The sequence below is a fragment of the Astatotilapia calliptera genome, chromosome 6, assembly GCF_900246225.1.
Source record: "Astatotilapia calliptera chromosome 6, fAstCal1.2, whole genome shotgun sequence".
In the NCBI taxonomy this organism is placed as follows: Eukaryota; Metazoa; Chordata; class Actinopteri; order Cichliformes; family Cichlidae; genus Astatotilapia; species Astatotilapia calliptera.
The window spans coordinates 25,073,973-25,092,799 of record NC_039307.1 but is presented as its reverse complement, the minus strand read 5'-3'; the positions used below and the strand labels follow the sequence as shown (position 1 = coordinate 25,092,799).

At 40.5% G+C, this 18,827-nt stretch overlaps 1 protein-coding gene across 7 annotated transcripts in view; it reads left to right on the top strand.

Annotated features, from left to right (window-relative positions):
- Nucleotides 1-18,827, top strand: part of inpp4b (inositol polyphosphate-4-phosphatase type II B) — a 191,560-nt gene that overhangs the window by 161,736 nt on the left and 10,997 nt on the right. For all 7 annotated transcript variants that reach the window (XM_026171319.1, XM_026171316.1, XM_026171318.1 and 4 more), the window contains 7 exons: nucleotides 1,097-1,280; nucleotides 7,924-8,250; nucleotides 9,035-9,173; nucleotides 13,911-14,083; nucleotides 14,693-14,816; nucleotides 15,232-15,358; nucleotides 18,254-18,394. In XM_026171319.1, the coding sequence (XP_026027104.1) occupies nucleotides 1,097-1,280; nucleotides 7,924-8,250; nucleotides 9,035-9,173; nucleotides 13,911-14,083; nucleotides 14,693-14,816; nucleotides 15,232-15,358; nucleotides 18,254-18,394 (1,215 nt within the window). The remainder of the gene's footprint in view (nucleotides 1-1,096; nucleotides 1,281-7,923; nucleotides 8,251-9,034; nucleotides 9,174-13,910; nucleotides 14,084-14,692; nucleotides 14,817-15,231; nucleotides 15,359-18,253; nucleotides 18,395-18,827) is intronic.

Below are 18,827 nucleotides of genomic sequence, written 5' to 3'. Positions count from 1 at the left end.
GATGTGAAGGGATTACTGTTAAGCTTTAGTGGAGTTGTTGTACAATAGGAATAGCCAATGTATTTAATTTTACTGATGTCGTCAGGAGCTAACACTTGTGGTGCAAGGTGCCAAAAAGACACCTAACAAAGTGTCAGTGTAATTAGATATCACTACTTACTTTAGGTCACTCTTGAACTACCTGATTTGAACAGCCCAGCGCTGCTCCCGATGCAGGGAATTTTGTTTCAACAACAGCCTTCTTCAGCATGCACTGCAGCATTGAAGCCAGTTGGACCGTATATTTTTCCTGTTAGTCCCTAATATTGAATGTTACAATAACCCAGGTATTTCTCCAGTGGATTCAAAGCGAGTAGGTGGATGTCAGGTTTACTGCCTCCAACGCAGTCTGTCCAGACGTGTATCCCACCAAACCATATTCCTGTGTGAGCTACCATGTGAGAAAGGGCAACAATGCACGCTATCTCAACCTGTTCCTCTGAAATAGTTTGGAGTTAAGTGAAAACTGCTTTTTTGAATGAAAGCCACTGATGATACTGGTGCTCTAAATCAGAGGCTCTGTGGTGTGGGAGTTAACACTTTCACCTTACGATCCCTGGTTGAATTCTAGGAGAGGACACGCCCAAGGGAGGGTTAAATCAGGAAGGGTTTCCGAGACAAAATCAAACAGATCCATCTGCTGTGATGACGCCTTGGGATACAAGGGAACAGCTGAAAGCTCCTTTACATGTAATTCACATTGCAGCTGGTTACTGGTTCAAAAATATTTTTCATGGATACAGCAGGTCCTTGTACCTTGTTTGATATCAGTGCTGGACGTTTCCTTACTAGCACTACCTACTAGCACTAGTTATGGTAAACACTATGTTAAGTGGTCACTAAGAGAATCAACATCACAGGTCAAAACAGTTCTCACATGAGCTTCTGTCCAGAGCAGCTATATTCTCAATGTGATAAACTCGTGTGGAGTGGAGTTTTATTCTTATCTGAACTGGGGCTCTTTCAAACCTCTCCAACCTGCTATAACTATTCCCAGTTCAGGGCCAGGCACTGCAGTCTGATGTTTTTTTTTCTCTCTCTTTTTCCTCTGTCACAGCTTCAGCACTGCCTACCAGTGTATCTACTACTCCCCAGAGCACACAGCCAAAGCTCAGGAGGTACTCAACATCATGAGCCTCCTCCAGCCCCTCATCACGAGGTTAGTGGACCAGCTCCTTCAGGCTGCCCATGAGCACTCTTCCCCTGGACTGAGGGATGCACTCAAGCACCTTTCTGACAAGGTGAGGCAGCACTTAAGCCTTTCATTTGCAATCACTTCCATCTCACCTATCTCTTTATTCCTCTTTACATCAAGCTGCTGCAGTACACAAAGCATAGGTATGTCGTGCCAAATGATTTTTACCTCAGAAACGAGAGCCCTATATATTAATCTTTAAATGTGGTGATAAGTTGATGAAAACCCAAATTAAATGGCTGCCCTCCAACAGGAGTTAAAACACCAAAGAGTTACTTTGCACCAGCTTTGATAATCTCTGACTGGTAGTTGGCTCACCACAAACAAAAGCTGCAATATTCAGAAAAATAACTTTAAAAACTGCAGTTGCTTTGAAACCATTAAGCACACATACACACAGAGACATGCATATACTAAACAGACAACCCCAGGAATAGATCCATAAGTCATCATAAAAACGGCAAACTAACAAAAGTGAATAGCAGCATGGAGGTTTATGGAGTTGAGGCGTTTTTATCAGTATAATTAATGAATTACATCTGGTGCTGTCAGATTGCAATCTGTTGTGGGAGAGATTGTTTTTGCCACAGTGGAATAGAGCCCAATCAGCCTGCTTAATTGGTACATTCGCTCTGTCACCACTTCCTCTCATCCTTGATTAGACATGCACACATTGGCCAAGTAAACGCCTGGCCTGGTCAGCACAAGCAGTGCTGTCCTCTGATTAAAATCTCAAGCTGTGTTTGTTCATGTACGTGAGTGATTCTGAGGGTGACAGGAGGATGAGAATGTGCCTCTGTGTTTAAAAGCTGATGTGGCATGACTCTCTTAAAATCCCAAGCATTTTAATCATGAAGATAACGCAATATATGAGTATTTCACACGCTGACACCTGCACAAGCAAGTCGACTCATTTTGTTTTGTTTATTTGTTTATTTTTTTCAAAAGTCTCAAAGGAATGATTTGACATTACTGGGAAAAGGTTTATAATCTTTTTTGACCACATGAGATGATGAATACATCTGTCATGTCCATATATAATGTATGAAACTACATATTCTTTACTTAGCTTGACTTAGCTTATCTTAGATTATCTTAGATTAGATTAGCGTATAGACTGGAGATGAGGAAGAAAATTAGCCTGATTTTATGAGGTAGCTTTCTATCTGCTGTTTGACTACAGTTAAAGCAGTACTAAAGTTTTTCCTTTATCTCTTATGAAGTAAAGAGGGTTCACAGTATTGATGATAAATGTGACATTTAGAAGAAGTCACAGCTAGCTAGCTAGTACCACAAAGTGCTACCAATGCAAAATCACACTGGATAAGATTATGGATAAAACAGACACTTTGCATGGATTAGCACTGTGGGATTGTCTTAGATGCTAAAGAAAAATATGGTGTGTTACAGTTTAAAAGTAGAGATTGTAATAATATTTTTATGAAATTATTTAGACCTGAAAGTTTTATATAATCACAGCCCTATGAAATAAATGTTTGTTGTGGTTAAAAAGTTGCCTGAAGGGTGCTGGTATAGCTCACCTCATTGAGTAGACAACCCATACAGCTGTTGCAGGTTTGAACCCTCTCCAAGACTATTTATCATGTGTTTCACGCTGGTTTCTATTCTAGCTTCCCTGTCTTCTCTCTACTGTCCCATATCAATAAAGGCTTAAAAACTAAAAAAAAAAAGAAAATCCAATAAAATAAAAAAAATGTAAAAGCAAACTCTTCAGCCGTGGACAGCAATGAAGCACCCAGCACATAGTTTGTGCTGAGTTAATGGCAGAGAAAATGTGGACCTCTGCAGTTACTGAGTCAGCAGAGCGTTGGTGACTTTTACCCACTCCGAGTTTCAACGCTCGGTGATCTGTAACTTTGGTCGTCTGCCACTTTGTGGGTGAGTTGCTGTGCTTCCTAAACCCTTCCACTTTGTAGTAAAACCATTTACAATCGACTGTAGAATATCTAGGAGTGAAGAAATTTCACAAGCTGACTTGTTGCAATGTTGGCATCCTTCTACATTACCTCACTCAAATTTTGTGAGATCTTTAGAATGACCCATTGTTTCACAAGTGTTTGTAAAGGCAGACTATATGGTTGGTTGCTTGGTTTTATGCACCTGTGGCAAACACCTAAATTCAGAGATTTAGAGTTGTGGTCCACTACTTTTGTCAGTATAGCGTTGTTTTGTTTACCCTGGTTCGTTAGCAGCAGTAGCCTCATTTTTAAATTGCAACATGTTCAACTATCACGCTCATAACAATACTGCAAATCTTGCAACAAAATAAATGGCATAATCATTTGACAATAAAAACTAATCATTACTTGCAGCCCTGTTACAGGCAACATCCTCTTGTTTTCAAGAAAATTAAATGTATTTTCTGTCCATTAGACAAAATATACTATTTCTCCTGTGAGTATAAAGTTTCTTGAATACAGAGCATGTGTTGCACTTTAAAGGAATGTGGGAAAAATGGCACTGCCATAGAAAAGGTTTTACACCGAAGCACTGCCTATGACTTTTCCTTCATAGTTCTAACCACCTGTGTCCAGGCCCAGTGCAACATTTTACTCCAGTGCTTTTTGCCACACACTTTCTGATTAGTTTTGAACATGGCCAATGTGCTGTTGCTTTTCTATACGTGGTAATGATTCTGTTGATGATGGTGACAATAATAATTTCACTCTGATGATAATTATAGTGAAAAGGCAATTGCAACACGTCCCCCCTTCCTCCAGCTGTGTCCTTGGGCAAGTTATATGTCCGCACTTTAACGGTTACCTGGAAAGACCGGCAGGTTTGCTCGTCTATGCATGATTATGTCAGATGATGCTGTGTGTGGAGGTCATGAATGCAGGGGTAAATGTCCTCACAGCCCAGTGTTGCTGGAATCTGACCAGCTCTATTCATTCAGCCTCTTTCCACATTTAAAGTGAAGTTGCATAAACTGAAACATTTCTATTTTTATCACAACCAAACTGTGCTCATCCTTCAGGGTGAAACCATTTGAAACCATTCGGGGTGAACAGATTCCCACAGTTCTTCTTCTTTAGATCAAACCTAACTTATATTTTTTTGCCGGAGTGCACAGAAACATTTTCAGACTTGCACTCCTGCTCAGTGAAGATCACATCAGCAGATATTTTGAAGAAAACAGAATGTCTCCCTGAGGGATTTCGAGCATTTCAGATCCTTTAAAATGGGTAGGTGTTGAAGAGTTGCACTAAGGAATAGGTTTTGAATGTGGGGGAGCAAAGTTGCTTTGGTTAAAGCTGCAGTGCATTCCTCCTTTGCCCAGTAGGGATCTGCTGGTGATATTTTACTTTGAAAACATATCTATATGGATCTTACAGTAGAGTGCATCATTAACATTTGGACTGCACTTCACTGAAGATCCTAATCTTAGTGGGTACAAGCTGAGTTTAATTTTAACACAATTCAGTGATTACCCGGTTGATTGATATGCTTCCTTTTAATCTAATCCCTTCACATTCATCCTGAAAAAAATGCATTGGATTTATAAGAATATCATTTCACCATCAGAGGGAGTTACTGTTTGAGCACTGGCACAGTCGAATAAAAAATGAGTTCTCTGACCTCATGGTTATGAAGTGCAAATATGACCTAGATTGTTTTACAGTACGCAGCTTTCCTCTGTAATCTCAAGAAATGAATAATATGGGGTGGCATAGATTGTGAATTAACACAGAGGTCAGATAAGCAGAGTTTAGTTTGAATATAAATTTACATTTTGATTGCCCAGTTACTCCTTATTGTTTCCAATACTTAGTCAAATGTGGCTCTTTTTTTCTTCTCATATAGAAAAGTGTTTTGAAAATATCTTATAAGACTTCATATGCTTATGTCCCAACCTATGGATGAATATATTTGTTTTTATTTTTTAAATTTAATAAAAAATGATTCTTGTTAGTCTGACAAAAAAAATCATAAATGTCCAAACGGACTCATGTATAGTATATTCATAAGTCATTTGGATTCATACAAGGCATTTGAATTGGGAAAATAATATATATATATAAATGTTCTTTTATAGCACTTTCCTACTCAAAACACTTTGTACAGCATCCCTCACTCACCCATTCATACAAGCAATTTCTTCTACACCTAACATTCATGCTTCAATGAACACATCATAGAGCAACTTGGGGTTCAGTCTCTTGCCCCAGGATACTTTGGCAGACAGGGATCGAACCACTAATCTTCCAAGTTGTAGATGACCGGCTCTACCTCCTGAACTACTGCCACCCTAAGAGTTTGAATTAAATACAGTGGTGTTTTGTGTCTAGCTGTTGTTTGGCTTCTCTGCCCTAAACGTTCACCAAATGGTGACCTGGAGGCGGCAGAGTTGAAGATTTCAAGACTTTCGTTGGGTTCCTTGATTATCGGGGACAGGATTAGAATTGAATACATTGGAGCGGCAAAGGCATGTGGACACATTGGACAAATGTTGAAGGTGGAAGTGCCACAGACAGGATTTGTGGATGTAGTGAAGGAGGACATGTAGAGGGTTGGTGTGATAGAGGAGGGTGTTACGGATAGGGTGACACCAAGGCATATGATCTGCTTTGGCGATACCTAAAGGGAGCAGCCAAAAGAAGAAGAACAGTTGCACACAATAGTGGCTACATAGTATAGTTAACACATTTGAGTAGTGTGTGAAAGATCCCTGTTTCAAGGAAGAGACACAAATTCCTGGGAATGTTGTGGCAGTCAGGACCAAATGAAATCCATGGATCCAACATCCAACAGCATACTTTGATGGTCAAACCCAATGATAAATAGGGATAGGAGATGAATCATAAGCTCCCCCTGTGATGGTAGTAGAGTTAAACTAACAGGTTGTACTCTACTATAATTGGGTGATTGGTAGAGATGCTCAATGTCAAACCAGTTTAAAAAAAATGAATCTCATCGTCATAATCATTACAGACTCTTCTGTGAGTAGTGTTGCTGTCCCCTGTGACCGAAACCTCTGATACAAGTTAAGATGGATGTTTTTTTTCTTCTTTTTTTTTCTGCTCATTCATATTGATGAGTATTGAAAAATCAACAGAACAACTGTATTATTAATGATTATTATTTATGTATACTTTATTATACCAAAGATCATTAGAAGAGTGACTCAAAAAGTTTGAGAGAATGTGAATTAACTAATTAGTGGCTATTAACATGTTAGTTGACTCCCAAAAAACAGAATCATTTTGGCCTTGGTTGCATCTCCCTGTACATGATGTTGTTACTGATTGGCTTAAGAAGGACAAGGAGAAAGATAACTGGTGAAGTGTGATGATTTTAAACTCACGGGGGTTTGATTGCATGGTAAAATATAAGTGACAAAAAAAGTAGCTTAAAATCACCCGCGGAGGAATAAAAGCAAAAAATGAGAATGCCTTTTACTTGCATTATATTATCTTTATAAATGTATATTATTATGAAGAATCTGTTGCCAAGGAATAAAGATTGTTGGCACTGCAAATGACCTTTGTGGTGTTGCATTGTCATCCAGGTTTGATCACATTTAAAGAGGCTTTACTTGCAGGTAGACAGTATCTATTAAGGAGCAAAGGAGAGAACACATTTGCCAAAGTGCAATCTTGGAAGCATCAGCTATCATCCGACAACCATTTAGGTTTTTAATTCACTTTTTAGAATCTGTCTGCATTCACGATTAATGACCGCCGCACAGAACAGGAAGTCTTGGCCCCGGATATCCATCAGAAGGCCCTAAATTTTGGCTGTTGTGATCTGATTATGGCCAGTGTGTCCCCATATTGATCACGTTGATGTTATCTGCAATGAATAATAGATGTTCGCCTTAACAAATCAACAAGCTGGCACTACCATATTTTAAATGGGTCACGAGCTGAGGAAAGTTCAGAAACACTTCATCCACACGCTTTTGTCAGTTCTGTTTCTGGGACAGGACGTTTTTAAATAGTTACCTACCTTCTTGCTGACGAAGCAGTCTCCATAATTCCTGTCACTTTCAATAATCTCACTATTCAGTCAACGGAAGAGAGGTATAGGAGCAGGAAAGGGCTGTTTGTGTGGAAAATATATGTATGTAATGACCTCGTAGGTTTCTTTTCATGGAGGGCTTGGCTTATGTGTTTTGTTCGACTGCATTTCCTGTGGTAATAGAATTGCTTATTGCAGTGGTAACTCAATTACTCTCGAGAGCCCTTATCATTTTTTACGCAGCGGCGGCGGCGGGCATAAGACTCCTTGGTACCGGGATCATCATCAACTTACAGTAGCTGGTGAATTTAAGATCAAAGGAGGTGTGCTCCACGGAGCAGCAGGCTGGAGGAGGAGTAATTGAATTGTTTGTTCTTTGTTTCTTTTCTTTTTTTCTTTTCTTTTGGCTTACTGACTGCGCTGCAGTAATGGAGAGCACCTCCTTTATGGTGAAGGAGAGGGTTCATTTTGCTTATTTCTTTTCACTTCCTCTGTAAAATAGTTACTTGCTTCCAAGTTCTCCTCCACCAGTGTTTTCTTCGACCTGTTCTCCCTCGGCAGCGTGACAGTCTCTCTATATCCCGCTCACTTACTCTGTCACTTTTGCTTTTTCAGCACTTAAATTTGTATTTGTTGTCCTATCCAACAGTAACTTTCAGTGTCTATCTTTTTTTCCCTCCTATCTGTCTCTCTTTTCTTTGCTGCAGACAGAACAATTTGTTCACACTCTTAAGGATGAATTGGTCAAGAGTGCACTCCTAGCGCTGCATGCAGCGCAGCCAGGCTACGTTTCCAAGAACCAGAAGTCGACTCGGGCGCAGAGCCAACACCAAGGCCACACAAACCAGACCAATGACCAGAATCAGAACCCGATTCAGGGACTTCCAGGCCACAGTCCACCGACGTCGGTCACTGAGACCACAGTGGTGTGTAATAATGTGGAAGGAACCCAAACAACTGCTGGAGGAGAGCCTTTGTCACTGAAGCACCAAGACACCATACCCCACCATAAAGAGTACGATGAGGAGGAATGGGTATGCCCGACTCCTTTTCTAAGTCATTTAGAAACATTTAAAAATTGTGATTGAGTTATCATTTTATTTTAAACCGGTGTGTTTTGACAAACTGATGTTTTCCCTGGTGCTTCTTACAGTAGAGCGCACACAGGGGGAAGCCGAAAACTATTACTGTATTAGAGATCTGCTATGGCAAATAATTACTCACAAAATTAGATTGCATACCAAACATTAGTCTTTTAAGTGGATTCTTTTCTCAAAGGGGGTTTAAATATTTCATCATGACAAACTGACTGCGGAAGATAATTACGCGGTATCCTTGTCAGTGAATTTAAGCCATCTCGCTTCTTTTCATGGACGTGTCTATGGCTGTTAGTATTCTTTGTGTGTGAGGACAGCATCTGCCATCCAGCAGGAGTTCATCGTGATTTCTCCACACCAATGCCTAATTATCTCCCGCCATTATAACGTGTTCAACCCATATTTTTAAGAAGAAAATATCCAAAATATGTATTCCCCCACCCCCCTTCAGCACACACATCCACAGAGAAAAAGTCTCAATACATCAGTTACCTGCAGGAGCTCAGGAGAAGAAAGAGAAAGCTTGAAACGATGGAAACGCTTTAAAAGTAATCTCAGAATATCCTTTCAGACATTTCCTTTTGACCTTTTGGCTTTTCGGAGTTTGGACTGTGCAAAAAAAATAACTGCCTCACAGTCTCAAAGGTAGACAGTGTGAGTAAGACACAGATGTAATCAGCGCAACTGATCTGACTGCTGATTGTGCATTTGGCTCTTTCAGGACAGGCTGTGGGCAAATGTGGCCAAGTGTCTCAACTGTGTAATCGCCATGGTGGATAAACTCCAGGAAGAAGACAACACCAAGCAGGATCCAGTCCCAGAACATCAGCTAGCTGATGTCATCACCTCCCACAATCCTGGTAAATTACATTTTCAGTTTGTTTAGCCCATCGTTTACAGTCTTAGACAGGCCAAATAATTGCTGTGTCAGTCAAAAGTAAAACTTTATTTGGCTGATGATACAGTGATGTTTTGCTCGTTAGGATTCAGATCTGGCCGCGGTCGTGATTACAAACCAGCAATACTACACTACAGTTTGATCACAGTTCCTCCATCTATGTTGTAGGTTACCACCTCTGTTTGTCTGTGCGTATATATATATGTGGATGTACCGTCACTGTCTATTTCATTAGGTACAGCTTGCAGTAGCAGCTTCCTTAAATCTTTGTAAAATAGAGCCAACAAGGTGCTGGAAACATTCCTCAGAGATTTAGGTCCATACTGACAGATGCTGCACGACATGATGCACATCTCCAGTTCCACCACATCCCAGATGTGCTCCGTTGGATTGAGATCTCGTGACTGTGGAGGTCATCTGAGTACAGTGACCTCACTGTCATATTCAGCAAACCGGTTTGACGTGATTTGAGCTTTGTGACATTATTGTGCTGGAAGCATCCATCAGAAGATGGGTACACTGTGGGATGGATGTATATTCAGGTATGCTATGGTGCTCAAATGATGCTCACTTGGCCCTAAGGGGCCCAAAGTGTACAAAGTAAACGTCCCTCACACTATTACACCACCACAAGCTTGAAACCATTGATACAGGGCAAGATAGATCAATGCTTGAGATTCGTCAGACCAGGCAACGTGTTTCCAGTCTTCTGTTTTCCAGTTTTGGTGAGCCAGTCTGAATAGTAGCCTCGGCCTGCGTAGCTGACAGTAGTGGCACACAGTGTGGTCTTCTGCAGCTGTATACCCTGGTTCAGAGTTTTGTGCCTTCTGAAATGCATACCTACACACAGTGGTTGTTATGAATGCTTATTTGAGGTACCGTTGCCTTCCCATCAGCCTGAAGCAGTCTGTCCACTCTCCTCTGAACTCTGACATCAATGAGGGCATTTTCGCCCAGATATTTTCTCTTTTGATCAATTGTGTACATACCCTAGAGATGGCTGTGTGGGAAAATGCCAGTAGTTTCTGGAAAATTCATATGAGCCCAACAGGCACCAGAATCATGCCGCTTTCAAAATCACTTAAATCAGCTTTCCTCCTCATTCTGATGCTCAGTTTGAGCTTCAGCAGGTCATCTTGATCATCTACATTCCTGCATACATGGAGTTCCTGCTATATGCCATGTGAATGTTTAAAGGTGACATTTCTACCTTAACACTTCTGCTAATTTAGCTTTCTTTTGTTATTATTTTGTTCATAAGTTTTCTTTAGCAGAAACATCCCATTTTTTTAAGTCTGTACATTTTTGTTTTTCTCTTCAGTTAAACAGGTAATCCAATGCCTCATCGGTGAATTTCCTCATGCAAATTATAATGCAGAATATGCATTAACCGATCCATCACTGTCACAGGCAACATGTGGTGATACCACTGTATCGTAATGTGCCCGTCACTATGCTCCCGTCACTAAACAGCAGTCCTTTTAATGCTAAGAAGTGCTCCTGAGCCCAAAAAAACATTTTTAAGCGTTCGTACATAGATTTTTACTGTGGGGAAGAAATAATATTGAGTAGTTCATCATATTTTTCAGAGTATCTTAAGCTGAAATCGAAAAGAGTTCCAGCGTTGCAGACTCCCTGTTGTTCAAGCACTGGCAAATGAGAAACTCATATTGTTGCCAGAGAAGTGGATGAAAGCTACATTTCGTATGCAGAGCCATTCACTGTTGACCACAAGCTGCCCAGTCTTCCCTTACGTCCAATGAAATCCTGCCTCAAGCTTGTGTTCAGACAAGCGCCCAGACTGCTGCAGCTGCCAATTGGCACACAGAGCCACAGAGCAGTGGCATTAGACTGACCAGGCGACAAGGAGAGGCTGTGTGTGTGTGTGTGTGTGTGTCAGTCACACACACATGCTGTGGAGGCATTGGTGCATTTGTATCATTTTGTGTCATTGTGTCTTTGTGAGCCAGCAGGTGAAAACAAGGCCATCAGCCCCTGTGTTCATTCTGAAAGATAAGCTCAATCCTCAGAGCACCTTTATTAAGACAGGCTCAGAGAAAGTGGTCATCTGCTTGTCAAAATACAAACATGGAAGGAATAATGAGAGAAGCTTTATCTCTTTTGTGAATCCTGGGCTTTTGATGGCACTGCAGGGGTTTGCATGTTTGGACAGGTGGGCCAGTGAAGAGATGACAGCTGGAGTTCTGTTTCCTGCTCTGTGCAGAGGCAGTATTTGCAGAATGAGATAAGACGTGATTTCTATGACAGGGCAAGGGCAAGCTTGATATGCTGTACATATCAAACTGTGTGCATGTCTGTTTGTCCGCAATGATTCACTCTTCCCTCCTGAGAACTTTTCAATATGTTGAAGCTCAGAAAGAATATGTGGTATGGTTGGAAAACTCATCTTGAGCACTGCTTAACCAACACTGCCCCCTGGTGGCCACTCAGAGGCTCGACTTTATCAGAAACCAGTGAAGGATGCAGAGAAAGCATCATCACAGCTGCAATGCAAGTTTCCTGCACACATTTTGAGTTTGCTGCATGTCCAAAATAAACAACCACAAAGAGGTCACAAGGATTACATAATTTATTTGATGTTTGCTGATAGTAATACGGTACAATGAGAGCTTAAATATTATAACAGTGTGACAGAAATTATATAGTCTATACCAATGATTCATGACCAGAAGTAGTTGTACCCTCCTAGTTGTGATTTGATTTTCAAACACAACAATATGTTTTTATATGGCCTCCAGTCTGATGTGTACTGCACAGGATAATTTATTTAACTTAAGTAATAAAAGAAGAAGTGTATAAAAACACTTATTGCACAATGTTGTTATCAAAGGTCAACAAGTCTGGTGTAGACAGGAAAATTGTGGCGATATCTCACAATACTTCACATTTACAGTAATGGTTAAAAGAAAATACACCCTCTTTAAATTCTAAGTTTTTTTTGCAACAGGACATGATAAAAAAAAAAAAATTATATCGGGTCGAGCCTTTAAAATTGAGCTGAATCGGACATGTGCTGTAATAGCAGCACGTGGTCTGGAGCATTCAGGTGTGGCAACACAATCCTTAAATTGATCTTACAGAAGCAATTTGTTACTTCTCATAAGGCTGGGAAGGGTTATAAAGCCTGACAACGACAGTGACAGTGAGCAGTGCTCAGAGAAACCCACGAGCTACATCTCGTTGTTACATGTCGCATGTTACAGTGGTCCAGTCAAATTCCAGACCTCAGCCTGCGATGCTGTGGTAGGACCACCAGAGAGCTGTACATGAATTTTGCAATGTTGCACAGAAAAGTGTTTCAAAGTTCTGACCAATAAAATCATTCATCAAAAGATTCCTTCCAAATTTTGCTACTAAATGTGGATCTACAACCTGAATAATGGGTTGTACTTTTCACACACTGATTCTGGTTTAGACTTAGTTTTTCTGTTCGTCTCAGTTGCGATTTACCAAATCTGAAAACCTGGTAAAGTCTAAAAGTCTTATTTTTATTATGTACGAGTATAATCTCATATTTGAAAGAGTACGAATTATCTTTGTGCCATGACTGTAAATATTTTATATGAATATTAACTGCAACTCTGAAACCCCCACAGAGAATTACAGGCGGAGGGTGAGGTGATGACTTAAATGAGAGAAGAGAAAGTTCAACTGTAGAAACTGAAACAATAGTGTCCAAGGAGGAAATCAGGAAAGACGCACGATTTCAGTTCATGGTTTACAAGCAGGTGGTGCAGTAACACCTGATCTGTCAGCCCAGGATGAGTAACGCAGGGCAGTTATTAAAAAAACATCCAGGTTCTCCAGCATCGATGGGATGATAATAAGAATTAAGACTGTGAGGGGTTGACAGCCAGTAGGTCATATTTAATGAATTATGTTATTTATTTATTTATTATAGGCCTTTAATCCTAATTCTCAGAAACTTTGGCTCATGGTGTTTTGGAAAAGTATAAAATGTTTTGTAAGAATGAGGTTGTTCTTCATCATTAGATCGTAGCATACAAACAACAAGCTAAATCTTCTAGGCGCACTGTTTGTGAATGACGCCTTCAACACGAAACAGTTTAGCGTGAAGATTTCTTTTTTAATTTACCAATTTTCTACCCTAATTTTCATATGTGCCTTTTAAAAAACAGAGATAATAATAATTTTATTGCTCGCTGAGATATTTTTATGTTCAAATCAGCCAGAAACAGATGGAAATAGTAAGAAAAATCACCAAGTTGCCAGTTTAGGAAGAATAATTGGATTTAAAGTAAACAGACCACAGTAAAACTGATCAATGCATATAAGATAAACCTACACTTTTTTTTTTCTTCAATTCAAAATGTGGGACTTTCTCAAAGCCTTTCACTGATTTTTAAATGAATGGATGATTCTTACAGTATCTGCTGTCTAAAATTTTTTAGTCTGCATGAAAAATTCCTCTATTAAATTTCTGCATCTGCCTAAAGGCAGCAGGACACACATGCGGTCTATAATTTGAGATGTGCAAGCTGGCGTACTCCAAGGGGTTCATTAATTTTGTGCTTTGCTGCCGCCTTTTCAGTGTTTCAAACCAAGTTGCATTTTTGTGTGGGGCCTTCCACCTCACACTGCAGCATACAGTGCTTGACCTCGCAGAGAAATCGCTTGCTGTGATTGAGATGTTCCCCATTGCATCTCTTTTTCACAGGTGACTGGAGGGAGCAGTTGTGTCCTCTGGTGACCCGGTTAAAGGACTGCGTGATGGAGGTGGTGGAGAAGGCGAAGAGAGCCATGACCTTTGTGCTCCTGCAGGAGGCAGCCTGCAGCATTCCACAGGGCTTCCTGCTCCAGCAGAGGCGAGACATAGTCTTCAGTCAGGCAGTAGGTGGCTGCACTGGCATAATAAACAACTCTTTAGGAGTCCTCCAGAGCATGGAGCTTCTTTTCATCTGAATTTAATCTGAAAGATTTTTGCTTTTTGTCGATACTTTCTCTTCTCATGAATGAATCATAAATCTGCTGCCCATTCACTGCTTTATGCAATAGCAGCTTGAGCTGTAAAGGATTTTGTCATCTAATTTTTTTCCCTCGTGGTCCAAAGTACAGCATAATCAGTGCAAACAATATAATATGTTGGTTGTATATTACTTCATGTTTGCATACTGTAGAACTCAGGGTGTGGAGTCATGTATTTGTTAGGCTCTGAACTATGTTTTATATTTAAAGGGTTTACTCCAGTAGGACTCATTCGCATGTCTCTGCTGTATACATCAACATTAAATGAGTATGAGCAAGTAAATAAAAGGAGTAACATGGATTCAGGTAACACATTTGTTGTGGTGTGAAAGTGGCTGCAGGTTCTGATCCTTTATAATTGAGCTGAATCGCAGTATTTTGGACCCAGTGTATTCTTGGTTCACCGTTTAGTGTTTGCTGCATAGTTGCTTGTTTGAAAATGTCTTAGTATTTGTGTGTTTGTGTGTTAAACAGCTGGCAGCCTTGGCCTGTGGTTTCGTCATGCGGTTGTACGCGGGAATGCAGGACAAAGGCTTCCTGAGGCAGCTTCACCTCGTTGGCCTGGTTGCTCAGTTTGAGAGCCTGCTCAGCACCTACAGTGAGTGAAATCACGCCGGTGACCTCACGACCTACATTGAATTTTACTGTTTGTGTTTGCTGTTAAGTAAATCCCAGCACGTTTAAGCAAGTCAGACTAGTAAGGTGAATGATTAAGCTGTAGTACATAGCAAGGTGAGGCAAGGTGAGTCACTGCAGTGTTGTTTTTGGCTAAATGCCTTCATTACCGACACCCATATTTCTTCATCCTTTAATTGTGACCTGGAAAATGGTATATCTCCTGTTAATGTTTGTCATAGAAATAAAGAGAACAGTAAGTAACAGTAAGAGTTGAATAAATACAAGGGAGGGAGGTTTCTCAGTTATGGTCTTTGTTAAACATGCCCTGTTGTGTGTATGCATGCAACGAGAACGACTGACATCACTGTCGAGCTTGTTTTCTGTGGCCGCTATAGGTGAAGAGTTCGGGATGCTGGAAGACATGGAAGTGGGGATCTCAGACCTGCAGAGAGTCATGTTCAAGATTACAGAGGCCAAGTCCGATGACCTCAGTGACCTTCAGCCTTTAGTTTGTGGCCGACGGTAAGACCTTGTTTTGTTTTTTTTTGTTTGTTTGTTTTCTTGCTCAAGTCCAATTATAGGAAGGAAATCGGGCCAAACACTTATTTGCGGCACATGTGGTCACCTCTAATGGTTTCTAATATACCTCTGAGATCAGAAAATCAGCATCAAATCAAGCTATACTCGTTTTATTGAGATATGCAAACATAGAAAGTAATGTTTTTGGCTTGAGAGAGTTTCTTTGTTTATAGAGGAAATCTAAGTTTAAAGAAGGGAAATGTCCGTATATTTCAAAAGTAGGGGGATTCATACTCTGTGTTCAATGAAAACTGAACACAGGAACTTTGTTATAATGGAAGCCAGCCATTACAAAACAGCATTGTTTTCTCTTGCATTGTGTTTCACTAAGGATACAATTGGCGCACTTATGCAAAACATCCAGGACCCCTCTCACACCAGCTCCAACACGGATCTGCAGCATAAAAAATATCGGAGCAGGTTTTTTTCTTGTTTGTATCACTTTAGTGTAGGTCATCACATGTGCTTTCCTTTGTGTTTCATATTGTGAAAAAAGAAAAACTTAAGCTTGATTTTCTTGTTTACCTTGTTCCTGATGTTGCTGTCTACTGGGACTGTCACTGTATCATAACTGTGGTCCTCTGCTTCTTCTCAATCACCACTATGTCTGGTTGGCTCAGGATCTCAGCCCCAGGAATCGCCTGCATACTCTTGGGTACATATTCAAGGGTATTGCTGTGTACCAAGAGGAACCCAGGACCCACTGCACCGGCGGGTTCATCGCGATACCTAATAGCAGTCAGGGTGCCATTGCCTAGCCTTATTAGAGGTCTCTGCATCCCTCCATGGATATGCCTCACTGACCCACCATCAAACCGGTGATGCTGAATGATGTTACAGGGAGAATAACGTTCTCCACGGCTTCTACCGACCCTTTCATGTGCTCAGGGGGAACCTGCTCTCATTTGTGAAAAGCACAGGACACAGACAGGTCCAGTGGTGGACCTGCCAACTCTGGTATTCTACTCTATGGCAAATGCCAATCATGCTCCACGGTGCCGGGCACAGAGCACGCAATCCACTAAGGATGCTGGTCCCTCAGGCCAACCTCATGAAGTCTGTCTCTGATGTTTTTGTCAGACATTCACACCAGTGGCCTACTGGACGTCATTTGTAGGCTTCTGGCAGTGCTTATCCTGTTCCCCCTGCACATCTCTTCTAATGTAATTGTGTATCTATTAGTGAAAAACAGTCAGGAAAACTAGGAGGGAAGAAAAATGTCAACGGCCTCCACTTGTAAAACCATCATTTCCTCTCTAGTGCACATGTTGTTAATTTCAGCACCAAAAGCAGCTAAAATTGATTACTTTAAAAAGTCTTAGGATGACACAGCATAATTACGAGTGGGCTGAATTCCACACGTTTTCTCTTAGACAAGTATCCGTTCACTGTGGCTCATTCAGGAATGCAGGTGGAAACTTTCCTCTTCATATCTGGACTTTGATGTTGTCAAAAGTAGCTAGCATTCAATAAATGCAGAGTCACTGAGATATAATGTAATTATTATTTGAATTATTATTTGACGTTTAAAAAAAATACACATGCATGTGTGTATTATTTTTATTATCCTTGTATTAGAAGATAAAACAAGTGTGGAACTGTGTCAAGTAGTAGTTAACTGTTGTCAGGGAAAATTTAACAATGACCTGCAACACACCCAGTGACCTTGATTTGAAGTGGGTTTAATAAACACATTGCAATGTGGAGAGAGCATCCCAGTGGAACACCAGGACCATCTCTGAATTGTGGCCACCGCCCTTACATCTCATATACAGAGACACAGACAAAGAACCTTCCACAAACTCTTACATGTTGGCCCCTCTCACAGGGGGGCTATACCTTCTCCCTCACAGAGAGAATTATGACCTTGTTTTCTGCTTGGCCGTCACGTAAGGATTTACATCCCTGATAAGCAGAAGGAGTCCCACTATCTGTTTAACATCTCCCATTACAATGGCCTCACTGTGTTAACATTCCACATGCATGTATACTAGTGACAGGAGTGCTCTTACTATAGTAAAGTGAGATAGTGATATTACTATAACTAATGTGATATGATTCAATATGTGATTAATACATGAGAAAAGAAATCTGCCACCACACTGTGCAAGTGGCGGAAAGGAGAGTGACTACTGAGTATGGGAAAGTCCATATTTTAACAATTGTTATACGTGATTATGATTTCACACAGTCTTGTAAGACAAAAAGTTAAAAACCACTTTAGCATTTATTTAGTGCAGTTCAGTCGAGAAACGTTTGAAAGAAAAATTTAGCCTAATCGAAGATACCTCCCATAGGGGAAAAGAATTATTTAATAGTATTGCAGGTAGCATAGCTTCACAATACAACTGGTAACCAGGTGAACTTTACTCCATATACGGATGAGCTGTTGACACAGATATTATCTGGCTTCAGTCCACAGCAGTTTTGTACATTGGTTTAAAAGTTCAAATCAGCTGATCACGAATGTCCTTTCCCATCTTTGAAGAGAACCTTTGCTCACGTGTTGGACAGCTGTTGACAGGTCAAGCTGTTTTTTCTTATTGCTTACCTTGAGCATTGTGTCTGGTGTGATATTACACTCCTGTGGCACCTCCCACTTCCGTGCCACTCTTTGAGGAATTCTAAAACGCGCACACTGGCTCTCTGGTTTGTATACACACCATCAGTTTCTCTCTTTACATCTTGCTCAGGCCTGTCTTAGGTATCATGTTATAGAACTTCCCAAACATATCACATCTATCATGCGGTAAAATGTATCAAATTACTTTTTTGATGGATGTTTCACCGTCTTAATCCTTATTTTCTCTCTCTCTCTCACTTTCTCTTTGCATTTAGAGACCACTTCACTGTAGAAGTGCCATTACCTAAACTGGTTTTCCATACCTTACCAGAGGAAATCAAGGAGGGGAAGCTTCTCCGAGTATTCCCGGTGCTCTTTAATGTGGGGATTAATGAACAACAAACAATAGCAGAAAGGTAACCTGGATATTCTTTGCTCCACTCCAGTGCACATGAAGACGAGCACTGTGTATGTGCTGATCTAAACACAGATCCTATTGTCATTTCTAAAGGAAATGCTTTAAATCTATAGCTAAAACTAAAAGATTATTGTTGTTTAGTTATAGCTGGAGCCATCCAAACCACTAATAGCATATTCACATTTTTTTACCAAGTGCCTTTATTGTTTTTAGTTCTGCTACGTGATAAATAGTGATTATGGCTTTAAAGAAAAAGCACATATAGCTGCTGTTACATAAACAATAACAACATTATTTTTGGCGTAGAAACCTGCCTGCTGTACTCTTCCCTGACCCTTGAGCTTTTTGAACCTTTACCACGGGCCTTCTCAATGCTTTCACCTCCCTTACCTTGAATGACCTTTCACCCAGTGATCCAACCAAGTTCCAAC